The 13878-nt window shown below is 35.9% G+C and overlaps 1 protein-coding gene across 2 annotated transcripts in view; it reads right to left on the reverse strand.

Annotated features, from left to right (window-relative positions):
- CHM (CHM Rab escort protein) overlaps positions 1-13878 on the reverse strand; it is a 211662-nt gene that overhangs the window by 121633 nt on the left and 76151 nt on the right. For both annotated transcript variants that reach the window (XM_072626063.1, XM_072626062.1), the window contains exons 6-8: positions 4976-5092; positions 4245-4365; positions 664-889 (exon numbers count right to left, since the gene is read on the reverse strand). In XM_072626063.1, coding sequence (XP_072482164.1) covers positions 664-889; positions 4245-4365; positions 4976-5092 — 464 coding nt within the window. The remainder of the gene's footprint in view (positions 1-663; positions 890-4244; positions 4366-4975; positions 5093-13878) is intronic.

Raw genomic sequence — 13878 nt, forward strand, 5'->3', positions numbered from 1 at the left:
AATCCAGGTCTAGCATATGTTTGTTTTTTTGGTTTTTTTATCCACTACATCATCTAGCTAGCTCTAGTCTGACTTAATTCCATGTAGAGAGGATAAAAGTGGTGACAGGAGAGTAGATGCCCCTAACTTCACTGTAGGCCTCTATTTGATCCATGATTTGCTATCAGAAAGTGTAGAGGCATGATTTCCTCCAGCAGCAACAGTTCCGTGAGAGTAAATCTTCATTCGATGGACTGTAGGGGCCATAAGCAGACAGCCTACTTTTCATCTGGTCTTTATGTGCTCACAATTAACACAGTGACTTGCCCATGGTGAGTGCTTAATAAATGCTAGGTGAACTGAGGGCCTTGTGCGTAAACAAGTCATTCTGCCATATACAAAAATCAACTTGTTTAATAACAAAATCCTCTGCTCTGAGGTAAGAATTTTGCACAGGCCTTGGCCTATCCTAGGTGAGAATAATGCAATTCATTCCAAGCATCTTTTTAAGAATTCCAAGTTCTTCCACTACTATTTTTTTTAGGTGGAAGCCAAAAAGGCACATTGTGAGTGGCTCCCTCCACCTGAGGCTCCGTTGACATGTCCCACATCCAAATCTGAGAGCAATCCCACCTGTCATGGTCCTCCCCTTGGTATAAACAAAATGCATCAAGTCAGACTTACCTGCAGAAGCATTGGGGCAATTCTCCTTGGCCATACAAGGGAAACAAGAAGGGAGTGTTGCCATACCGCCCAAGACACCGAAGAAAGTTCTGTGTTTCTCGGAGGCCATCCAGCATGCTGGTGGATACCTCCGATGTCATCGCAATGGAATGAAGGACAAAGTGTTGCAGATTGGGTGTCAGTTTTTGAGTTTTTAAGTATTCTGAAAAGGTGTATTCCTCATAAGCTGTTCAAATAAAAACATAAATAAGGGTCAAGAAAAGTTTATTATAGTTATGTCTTGATTAGTGCAAACAATGAACCCCGTGAAGAAGTCACATGTATTTGTATTTGTACTATTTGAAGTTACACTTCTGTAAAATATAATCACTGGCTCCAGCCCAGTGGAAATATACAACACAAATTCAAATAAAGCAATCACTTCAAGGGATTCATTACTCATACTAACCAGACCCTGGCTGTATATGCACAATTAAGTTTCTAATTCCATGTCCTTGAGAAGAAAGCTACCCAAAAACTCAAGACCATGGTCAAGGCTCCCTTAGTCACAGTGGGCTAGAGGTATGTAAGCCTTCATATTCTTCTGGGGAATCAGCAATGCGCATGTGGAAATAATAGACCTGAAAAGACTCTCATAAAGCCAGAGAGTCTGGGAAATCAGCCGTCACTTTCTTTTAAAAATTGCCTTTTTCATGGCCTAAGTAACTAGTTATTTTTTTAAGTCCAGGTAAACAGCAAAGATCAGTCTGAATATGAATGGCACCATGTTTCTATGATTGGCAAAGCAAATTTAACAGCTCTCCACAAATCCTTTTTTCCTCCTTAAAAAGTCTGTCTTATTTTCATGAAAACTGTGAAGTTTCACCAATAGTTACACTTAAAAATATAAAACTTCCATACGAAAAAAATTCTGAATGAAAATGAGTCAATATTCACTGAGGCTTTTAAAAAAGAAAACCCTATTTCATGATAAAGCTAATAACACACAATATTACTATAAAGTAACAAGACTGCATATGGTGTGTGGAATGAATTTTGTTGCTTTATAGTCACACAAACATTAGTAACTTCCTAAACAACTTTTCATCTTTAAACCAAGAACATATGGTACACAGTAAATAGATTTTTTCAAGGCAGGAAATCCCATTCCTTAACAAAGGATAAACATTATACTGATTGCAATGTTTATTGAAAATATAGTTAAAGAACTCCCAGATCTAATGGAAGGCTTTCTCATTGGAAAAGGAGAGATTAGGAAACTGTACAAGGGTATGAGTCTAGTTGTTCGGGCAATAGGATAATGAAAAAGGTGGGGTGATTTTTCAAATTTTGAGAAGGGGTCAGAACACTAACTTTACCTACAAAGATGGAGATGGAAATATGAAGAGAAGTCGGGGCAGGGGGGCAGCGTGGTGCAGGTAAAAACATACTCCCACATCCTGCCCCATGTCCAACAGTAAATGATGTCATCTTGGTCCCTCCCTTCTCCTTTCTGGCAAATGAAGGTTTTGAACTAGAGAGTCATAAAGGCCCATCTCTACATTGGATTAGCTTGTACCCTTAGAATGATCTAGAACATCATGCTATAGGAAAAGCCCTGCAGTGCTTACACAAAATAGTCTATTCAAAAAGTCCAGCCTAAATGAATGTTCTGCCAGTTTTCGTTACAGATTTATAAAAGTTTCAAATTTATTTATTCTACTTTAGGAAGAACTTGCCAAGTCTATTGTTTGGAAACCAATATTTTATTGATAATAATGGCTACATTTATAGAGTACTTCATGATTACAAAGCACTTGATATATTACCTCGTTTGATCTTTATAACAACAATAAAGTAAGACAGTGCAATCCTCATTTGACAGATTACCAGATAAGGAAACAAGACGGAATAAGAAGGCCCAGGATGTGATTGCCAACTTGGTCCTTTGCAGGTCATGTGAACACAGACAAATCATTTATCCTTTTTCTTCTCTCCTCTGGTACTGCCAGTACCCTGGGGCAGGTCACCTCACTCTGGGCCTTTCATAATAGTCTGCTGGTGAATCTGCCTGCCTCAAGTCTCTCCTCACTCCAATCTATCCTATTCAGCTACCAAAGAGATCATGTTAGCACAGGAATGATCATATTCTCTCTCCCTACTATTCAATAAACTCCAGTGGCTCCTCATTACTACAGGATCAAATATAAAATCCTCTAGCTTTTAAAGCCTGTCATTACCTGGCTTCTTCCTACCTTTCTATGTAGCTTTTCTACAGCACTTTAAATATATCATTTTATCTCAATGACCATGTAGGTGTTATTATTACCCCCTTTTTTCTAAATGAAGACACTGAGGCAAATACAAAGTTAAGTGACTTGCCCAGAGTCATCCAGCCAGTAAGTCCCTGGGCTGTATGTGAATCCTGACTCCCAGTTGAGTTCTTTCTACTAAGCCACATAGCTGTCCCCTCCATGTACTCCATGATCCAGTGACACTGGACTACTTACCACTCTATCTCCTGGCTATCCCCCATGCCTGGAATGCTCTTCCTCTTCATCTCTGCCTCCTGGCTTCCCTGGCTTCCTTCAAGATTCAGTTAAAGTCTCAATTTTGGAAAGAAATCTTTTCCATTCCATTCCTCCTTAACCTAAGTGCCTCCTGTCTGAGATGACCCCCAATTTCTCTTGTACATATCCTACTTATACAGAGTTGTATGCTGTTCCCCCATGAGATTTTGAGTCTTTATTTGGTTTGTCTTTTTTTTTTTGCCTTTCTTTGTGCCTTCAGCACTTAGTAAAAATGTTTAATAAATGCTGACTGAATGACTTTTCAAATATATAATCAAGTGTAGAGTCTATGTTTCATGAAACTGAAACAAAGAGAAGTAACATGTCCAAGGTATAACAAGGAATTACACAGAGACCTACATTTTAATTCCTGAGTCAACATTCTTTCCCCTACACCATCCTCTTTCTGTTTGTTTTCTGGAACAAAAACTAGAATCATATGAAGAGGTCAAGACCTCTACCAGGAAATTCCTTAAAAAAGGAGGCAACACATATTGATTTACTTATACAGGGTGTCCAAAAAGTCTTTAAGCTACTAAAGCTTAAAAGTGCACTAAGACTTTTGGGATATCCTATATATGTATGAATATATTTTTAATTTTTGGGGTAGAGACTCTGTGATTTAATTGGTATGGGGAATATCCTGTGTGAAGACTCTCTACTAATCCTGAGTAGTGATTCCTTTGTAACTTAGAGTCTTAGCACTGAAGTTACTTGGCTATGGTTACAAAGCTAATATGTGACAAAGAAAAGACTTGAATGCAGGTGTTCCTGACTCTAAATAAGGCCATGCTATCTCCCTGTTCCAATAACAGAATAGAATAAATCCATCATTTACAAATCCACAGAAAGGGGAAAACCATAGGCCAAGAGACTTTACCTAGGAGGTACCTAACTGATAGGGGTAAAATTAAAACTAAGTGCATTAAAAATATTGGAAGATGAAAGTCTTCAATACAGTGAATCATAGTAACTGGGAAAAAAACAACTTCCCATATAAACAGCATATGTTGTTTAATGAAATAACACTACCTTTGTAGTCATCAGGCTGTTGTTCATAGTCCAAACAAAATGTCAGAAATTTCATCAGCATTCTCTTTTCTACCATAGTGAGTTTCTTGCTATTAAAAACATCTGCTCTGGAGCAAGGTACCTGCAAAACAGGATGATCTGTCAGTGGAGAAATAGCTCTGTTACTATGTTACATTGATTGGCTGTTAATTATTTTAATATCAAAATTACCTTCCCAGTGGCCAAAGTGTTCAAACTAATGTTTTTTTTTCCTTGAAACAACTGGGTAAATAATTTCTATTCTAGTCAGGTTGTTTTTTGTTTCTACCCATCAATTCTAATGGCGTTTCTGTTGACTACAGAGCTAATTAAATGTGAGCTCCCTTGCTTAATTCTGCCAGGTTGCTCTCTGTGCCATTAAAAGGACAAAGGCATTCCCCTCCTAACCAGGAGGGGAATGTCAGCTTATGTTGTCTAATGCTGCCTGAGAAACCTAACACTTTCTCAACTCCTATATGAAGCTGCTAAATAACTCATAGAAAATTAGTAAGAACAGATGTACCACTAGTTCTTATACTTTTATCATCTCCTGGGCATTTCCCAGGCCATGAAATATAAGACTGCAAATTAACCACCATGAATGAGAATTAAGAGGTCGGTAAGATAGAGTGTGGCCTGCTTTTACTTCAAATATACCCCATAATTAACAATTTGGATTTGTTCACAGTCATCGCTTGCCATCAGTACAGTACCTGTATTACATTCCCTTCTTGATATCCAAGAATCCTGGTAACATTTTTGAACTCTGCATATCGACTAACACTTGATTTGATTAGAAGGTCAATTAGCAATCCTCGAGAATAAAGCAGCTGTACAAACAGAAGAAAAAATAAGAGTTGAAAAAGTAGAAACAATTAATATATTCTGAATGATAAATTGGACATCAGGTTTTGAAAATGGTCAAATGTGCATTTTAGGTTCTTCACAGACTAAAGCCATTACTATAATAGCCATTTTTGTTGTTGCTTCTATCTCATTTCAGTTATGTCCAACTGTGACCCCATTTGGAGTTTTCTTGGCAAAGCTATTGGAGTGGTTTGCCTTTTCCTTCTCCAGTTCATTTTATAGATGAGGAACTGAGAGAAATCGGATTAAATGACTTGCCCAGGGTCACATAGCTAGTAAGTTTCTAAGATTGGATTGGAACTCAGGTACTCCTGACTCCAGGGCTGTCACTCTCTCCACTGTGCCACCTAGATGCCCTTATAATAGACATAAGCAATAACAATAGGTTACATTTAGATTACCAATTACAGTTTGCAAAGCACTTAACGTACATTATCACATTTGATCATATCAACAATCCTGTGTGGTTGAATTCATAGGTTGTTACTCCATTTTACAGGGAGGAGACAGAGGCTCAGAGAGCATAAGAGATGTGTCCAAGGAAATGTGGCTACTTCAGGACTTGAACACACGTCTTCCTGACTCCAAATCTAGCAGTTTATATTGACTATTCCAGTTGTCTTAGTACATTAAATTCTATAATAGCCAAATGGTCAGAGTGATACTGAAAAATAGATTATGAGGCCTCGAGGATTAGGAATAAGGAGAAAATACACAAGCAAAGGATTGACATTAAAATAAATAAGCAAAACACAAAATAATATTATATATAATATTCTATTATTTAGAATTAATTCAAAAATTAATTTGATGTAAAAATCAATAAATTTTAAAAACTTTTATAAAATAAAATTAATTAAGCCAGGATTAAAGAAATTCCAATTGGGAAAAAAATCCTTGCATTCTATATTGTTGATAAAAATCTACAATTCAAGTTATGCAGTTAATTAACAAAAATATATAAGATCAAGAACCATAAGCAGTGTGAGTACATGAAGAATTTTTCATTCTTCTTTTAAAAATCATCAACAACCATATGAAAGATTACTCCAAATCATTAAGGAAAGAAGTGTCAATCAAAACAACCCTGAGGTTCCACTGCAGACTCAGCCAACTGGCAAAGATGGCAAAAGATGTAAATAGTTAATATTGGAGGGGCTTAGTACACTATTAATACACTAATATACTACTGATGAAGCAATGAATTAGTACAACCATTCTGGAAAAAAAAATGGGGAATCATCTAAGTAATTTTTCACACTCTTTGCTCAAATCATCCCACCACTAGAAATATACAATGATGAGGTAAAAGACAGAAAGGCCAAATATACACCAAAACATTCATGGCAGCATTTTTTTACGGTAGCAAAGATCTTGGAACAAAGTATATGCCCATCACCTAGGAAATGGCTAAGCAAATTTTGGTACATAAATTTAAAAGAATCATAATTTTTAAGAAAGGACAAGTATGAGGAATTTAGAGAAATATAGGAAGATTTATGTGAACTGATACAGAGCAAAGAAAGCAGAATCAGGAAAACAGTATATATAATGATTACAATAATGTACACAAAAAGAATAATAAAAGGAAGCTGAATGTCATTGTATTTGTAAGGACCTAGGAGAAAATATGAGGAAGTGAAGATGGGAAAGCATACCCTTATGTTTGTCTTGGAGAGTTGGGAGAGCTATGGGTAGACACTGTTGTATACTCTCTCAGATATAATCAATATGTCAACTTAAGTACTTTTCTTTGTTGTAAGAAACAGACTGGGAGAAATAGCAGGTGGAGGCATTTATATACAGAAATTATCATGTAAAAATAAGATACAACAATGAAACTTTATTTTAAATATTAAGCCATTCAAATATAACACGTTTGTAATCACAGCTGAGCAACAATGGTAAAGTTACTTATAGAAGACAAATATAGCTCAAGACTTGATGATGGTCACTGTTGACATACATGTAGAGGTTTAACTTAGTCTTTCAAGAATGCCTTTTATAAAGAATACCAGAGAAACAGATATTCTATTTTTGATAAAATACTATATAACAAGAATTAAATACAGAAAAGAAAATACAATGGCATCTGTGTGTTCAGTATCCTGGGATGCCTCTAAATACCTATAATTCCATAAAGGTTAAGATAAACATTATAGGAACAGAAAAACAAAGACAGAAATAAGATTAGCTTTACTAGGAAGAAAAAAAAAAGGAAGCTCAAAAATCAATCCTGACCATTATACTGAGCATCAGAAAGGTCACTTAGGACTTTCTGTAAATCAATATCAGTTAAGTGAATTTTTATAAACTATTATATCAATTCAGCATTGTAGAGAACAAACACAATCGACATAGCTTTTCTGGAAACAACTAAACTGATTACACAGACTAAACAGGGCATGTTGTCTCATTATCTCCTTCCGAAAAGAGGTAATATGATTTTAGAATTGTTCTTTCATAAAGAAGAAATATGTTCCTAACAATAATACAATATATCACCAAGATACTGAATGACAAAATTATTAAGGAAAGAACTATCTCATGACTTCTATTAACTCACTTGCCTATAAAAACAAAAGACTCAAGGATATTATTCAATACTACACAATTTCACTGACTAGGCATCTTGTGGTAGGACGTAGCCACAATTAGTATATATTCCAATAAAATTTAACAGATTTTAATTGCAAACCCATGCATTTCTTAAAATAAAAAAACCCTACAGAAAAGATAAATCAGTACACACACACACACACACACACACACAAAAACCAGGAACGACATATTCAACTTAAACCTACCCCTCAATTTTTTGTCCTTCTAAGCATTACAGTAACACATTCACAACATGACAACTTAATAACAGGAATTTTTTTCTTAAAATAATAAAAACTGACCTTAGTACCTGAAAAATCCCTTGAATTGATAAAGCTGGTTTCAGAATTTAAAGTATAAATTCTTCTAAAATGTGAACATAGTCATGCCCTCCTCCATCTTATTTTTTAAGCATGATATTCAAGGTAAGCTTTTTGGCAATAGTATTTTATTCAGTTTTTAAAAATCCAGTTCCCTTATCTGACCATTAGCTTTCTATTACTTACAATATTCTTCTATTGGATAATCAAAATTAAATGGTCCCTAAAACTTTCAAATCTTTTTCTTTCTCCTTGAAAAAAAAATCCACAAGAAAATAAGGCTAAAAATTTGCCCCATGAACGATTTTCAATTTTCTCCCCAAAATGTGATATGCTGAAAAGTAGAGCTAGAATGACAAACTGTTACGATCTGGAAGGGAACTAGAGAGTCCCAAAGAAGTGAAATCCCTAATTCAGTAGGAGAGCATGGACTCAAACCTAGGTGCAGTTCTATTATCTAACCCTGCTTCTAACTCTTTTCATTAGACTACTATAAATTTATCATTTTGATGAGACATAAAAATTATGAAATAAATCCAAATATTGCTACAATATAGGAAGCCATGCAGAATTATATTTTGTTTACAAAAAGCCAATACATAAAGCCAAAAGTACAAGCTGTATTTGTCAACAATTAGGGATGTATAAAAGGGAATTTTTTGAGAATTTTAAAGCTATAGCACTTGGAAAGTCACATATTATTATGCTCATACTCATACATTCTGCTATTTGAATGAAACCTTCTATTAATAAAATTTGGTATTTTTTCAAACGTACTCATAATATAAATCAACAGCCATATATTAAGAGCTTAATGTGCCAGGAACTGTGCTAAGCACAGGACATACAAAGACAAAAGTGAAATTCTCCTTGTCTTCTCAGGGCTTTCATTGTAATGAAGACAACATGGATGTGTGTATGTGTATAAAGCTATCAGATACATTAAAAGTTGATACAAAGTAACTATAGAGAGTAGAGAGCATTAACAATGGAGCAAATAGGAAAGGCCTCCAGTATAAGGTGGTACCTGAGTTAAGTCTTGCAGGAAACCAGAGATTTTAAGAGGTAGAGGTAAGGAAGGAAAATACTTCAGGCAAGAGGGGAAACAAATACAAAGGCAGAGTGACAGGAGGGGGAATTATTTTATAGATAGTATAGATAGAAAAAAATTTATAGATAACAGATAGAAAAATAATAATAAAATTCACCTGGAAGAACAAAAGGTCAAGAATATCAAAGGAATCAATAAAAAAAATCAACATGAAGGAAGGTAGCTTAGCAGTGGTAGATATCAAACTATACTACAAAGCAATAAACATCAAAACAATCTGGCACTGTCCAAGAAATAGAGTGGATCAGTGAAATAGATTAGGTACACAATAAACCCAAAGATTTAAACTTCTGGTCCAAGAATTTGAAAAAAATTATCACCACTTGATAAAAATTTCCGGGAAAACTGGACAGCAGTTTGGCAGAAAATAGGCATAGACCAACATCTCACACCACATACCAACATAAGGTCAAAATGGGTACATGATTTAGACGTGAAGGGTGCTATCATAAGCAAATTAGAAGAGCATGGAAATTTTGACCTGTCAAATTTAAAGATAAGGGAAGAGTTTATGAACAAACAAGACAAAGAGAAAATCATAGAAAGTAAAATGAATAAGTTTGATATCACAAAAATGAAAAGGGTTTGCACAAACAAAAACAAGGTAGTCAAAATTAGCAGGGAAGCAGGAAACCAGAGGAAACAATATAGCAAGTTTCTCCAAGTCTTATTTCTCAAATATACAGGGAAATCTATAAAAACCACAAAAACTGATAAAAATAAGAGCCATTCCTCAACTGAAATATGGTCAAAGGATATGAACAGGCAGTTTTCAGAAGAAGAAATCAAAGCTATCAATAATCACATTTAAAAATGCTCTAACTATTCTGAGGTATCACCAGATTGAGTAACATGACAGAAGAGGAAAAGGACAAATGCTGGAGGGGATGTGGAAAAATTGGGACACTAATGTACCATTGGTGGAGTTGTGAACAGATCCAACCATTCTGGAGAACAATTTGGAACTATGACCAAAGGGCCATAAAACCCTACATACCTTTTGACCCAGCAATACCACTACAAGTTCTGTATCCTAAAGAGGTCGAAGAAAAGTGAAAAAAGACCAATATGCACAAAAATATTTATAGCAGCTTTTTAAATATAATATATAATTTATTTATTTTCAGTTCTTAACATTCACTTCCACAATAATTTGAATTCAAAATTTTCTCCCCATCTCTCCCCACCCCCACCCCAAGGCAGCATGCACCCCATCCACCCCACCCCTTCCACCAGTGTGTCCTCCCTTTTATTACTCACCCTTCTTCCATCCCCATTGCCCTCTTTTCCTGGAGGGCAGAATAGATTTCCATACTCCATTGGCTGTATAACTTAATTTCCAGCTGCATGCTAAAACAATTTTTAACATTCATTCTTAAAGCTTTATAGCAGCTCTTTTTATGGTGGAAAAGAATTGGAAATTGAGGAGATGCTCAACAACAATTAAGGAGTGGCAGAATAAGTTGTAGTATATGATTGCAATTACTGTGCTATAAAAAATGACAAGCAAGAAGGTTTCAAAAAAATCTGGGAAGACTAATAAGAACTATTGCAGAGTGAAGTGAGCAGAACCAAGACAACAGTGTACAGAGTAACAGCAATACTGAAACACCGATCAAAGGTGAAATACTGAGCAACTCTGAATAATACAATGATCCAAGACAATTCTGAAGAACCCACGATGAAAAATGTTCTCCACATGCAGAGACAGAAATAATGAACTCTGAGTGCAAACTAAAGCATACTTTTTTTTACTTTATATTTCTTGCTTTTTGCTCTGGTTTTTTTTTGGTTTTTTTTTTTTTTGCAACATGGCTAATATAGAAATATGTTTTACACGACTTCACATGTATAACTGACATCACATTGCTTGCCTTCTCAATGGGTGACAGAAGGAGAAAAAGAATTTGAACTCAAAATCTTTTAAAAATGAACATTAAAAATAAACAGATAAATAAATGGATAGAGGAAGGAAAGAAGGAAGGAAAGGAAGGAAGGAAGGAAGGAAGGAAGGAAGGAAGGAAGGAAGGAAGGAAGGAAGGAAGGAAGGAAGGAAGGAAGGAAGCCCTTCCCTCAAATTTTTTCTTCTCTGTGTTCCTAATAGGAGTAGGCTCCCCTCCCCTACTCCACCCTTTTACCATGCCCCCTTAGGCCCTGAACTCTGTCTTTACTTGGCCTGCAACCTCAAAGGACCTCACCATTGAAGCAAATAGCTCTCTAGACCTTTCCACTAATTGTCTTGTCCACAACCACCTACTTGAGCATTGCACCCTTCAGAGACCCCAGCATACAGTGCCTTATAATTAAGTCCAAGGATGAAAACCACATCACAACCACCGACATGAACATCAGCAACCCTCCTGTGTTTTAATACTAGATATTTTCCCTGCCCCACCACACTCCTCAGAATTAATCACTCCTCAAAATACCAATAAGACTGAAAAATATGTGAGTTTGCTCAGACTATTTGTCTTATAAATATACAAATAGATAGTGCATACAAATACTCTACCAAAAAGACCTCATTAACAGATTAACTGTAAGTAAGAGACAGCTTGTAGAGGGAGAAAGAGATCTGGATTTCACAGAAGACCTGGGTTGAATAATCTTTGACCTATGTGCTGTATTTGACACTGCTCATCATTCTTTCCTGGAAATTCTAGGTTTTAAGGACATTACTAATTCCTAGTTCACCTCCTACACGTGTGAAAGCTCCTTCTTAGTCTCTTGTTAGCCCATCATCCATATTATTTTAACTGGTACTCTTGAAGGTTCTCTACTGGGCCCTGTTCTCTTCTCCCTGTACATTCTTTCTCTCTTTTTGTAACCTCATTAGCTCCCATGGAGTTAACTATCATCTCTACGCAAATGAGATCAGTACATCTAGTTCCAGACTACTAGTCTACTAGACATTTCAAACTAGATTTCCCAGAGACATCTTAAAACTGAACATGCATAAAATGTGTTTTAAAAAACTGAATTAATCTTCTTTCCCTCACATCTTTACCTCTTCCAAACTTTTTTGTGTCGAAGGTATCACCATCCTATAGACAGCTAGGTGGCATAACATATAGAATGCTGGATTTGGAGTCAGGAAGACAAGAAGAGTGACCCTGGACAAGTCACTTAACCCCAGCCTTAGTTTCCCAATCTTTAAATTAAGGAAACAATAGCATGTAACAATAACAGCAGATAAACAGCATTTTTAAAGCACCTACTGTATGTCAGACACTGTTCCAAGTGCTTCACAAATGTTACTTCATTTGATCCTCACAATTACCTTGGGAGGTAGATGTTATTATCCCCCTTTTACCCACTTCATGTGGCTTTTGTGAGGATCAAACGAAATTATATACGTGAAGAGCTCTGCAAAACTGAAAGCACTTTATAAATACTATTTTGATTCACAATCTTGGCATTAGCCTCAACTCCTCAATCTTCCTCACCCCACATTTACAATTGGTTGTCAAATCTGTATTGTATAATTTTTTTAAAATTGATTTTTTTAAAGTTCTTTATTCTTTCTTCCTCCTCTGCCCCCTGTACTCACTGAGAAGGCAAGCAAGATAAAACTCATTGCAAATATGTATAGTCATGCAAAACAACAAATTTCCACATTAGCTACAACAGGAAGGAGGGAGGGAGGAAGGGAGGGAGGGAGGGAGGGAGGGAGGGAGGGAGAAAGAAAAGAAAATATGCTTCAGTCTGCACTGAGTCCATCACCTCACCATCTAGAGGTGGACAGTATGTTTCATCACAAGTTCTTTGGAATTGTGGATGGTCATTGTGTTGATCAGAGTTGTTAAGGCTTTCATAGTTGATTATCTTTACAATATTGCTGTTACCATATAAACCGTACTCCTGATTCTGCTTGCTTCACTTGGCATCAATTCATATACATCTTCTCGGGTTTCTCTGAAGTCTTCCTGTTCATCATTTCTTATAGCACAATAGTATTCCATCACATTCATATACCACAACTTGTTCAGCCATTCCCCATTTGATGGGTATCCCCTCAGTTTCTAATTCTGCTGTAAATATTTTTGTACATATGGACGAAAAGGGTCTTTCCTTGATCTGTCTGGAGTATAGACCTAGGAGCAGTATTGCTGAGTCAAAGGATACACACGGTTTTATAGCCCTTTTGGTATAGTTACAAATTGTCCTCCAGAATAGTCAGACTAGTTCATATTTCTACCAACATTAGTCTGCCTGTTCTCCCATAACGCCCTATAGCATGTCATTTTCCTTTTATGTCATCTTAGCTAATCTTATTGATGGATATGGTACCTCACAATTGTTTTAATTTGAATTTCTCTGATCATTAGTGATTTAGAGTATTTTTGCATACAGCTATTGATTGACATTGGATTTCTTCCTATAAAACTGTCTAGTCATAGTTTTTGATAATTTATCAGTTGGGGAATGGCCCTTATTCTTGAAATTTGACTCAGTTCCTTATTAGGTATTTGAGAAATGAGACCTTTTGTCAGAGACACTTGCTGCAAAGATTTTTTCCCCCCCAGTTTCCTGCTTTTTCTTCTAATTATAGGCACACTGGTTGTGTTTGTGCAAAATCTTTTTAATTTTATGACATCAAAATTATCCATTTTACCTCCTTAAACTTCTCTATCTCTTGTTTGGTCATGAACTGTTCTGCTATCCAGAGATCTGACAGGTAATTTCTTCCCTGCTCTACTAATCTGCTTAACATATC

Source organism: Notamacropus eugenii, chromosome X (assembly GCF_028372415.1).
Source record: "Notamacropus eugenii isolate mMacEug1 chromosome X, mMacEug1.pri_v2, whole genome shotgun sequence".
Taxonomy (NCBI): Eukaryota; Metazoa; Chordata; class Mammalia; order Diprotodontia; family Macropodidae; genus Notamacropus; species Notamacropus eugenii.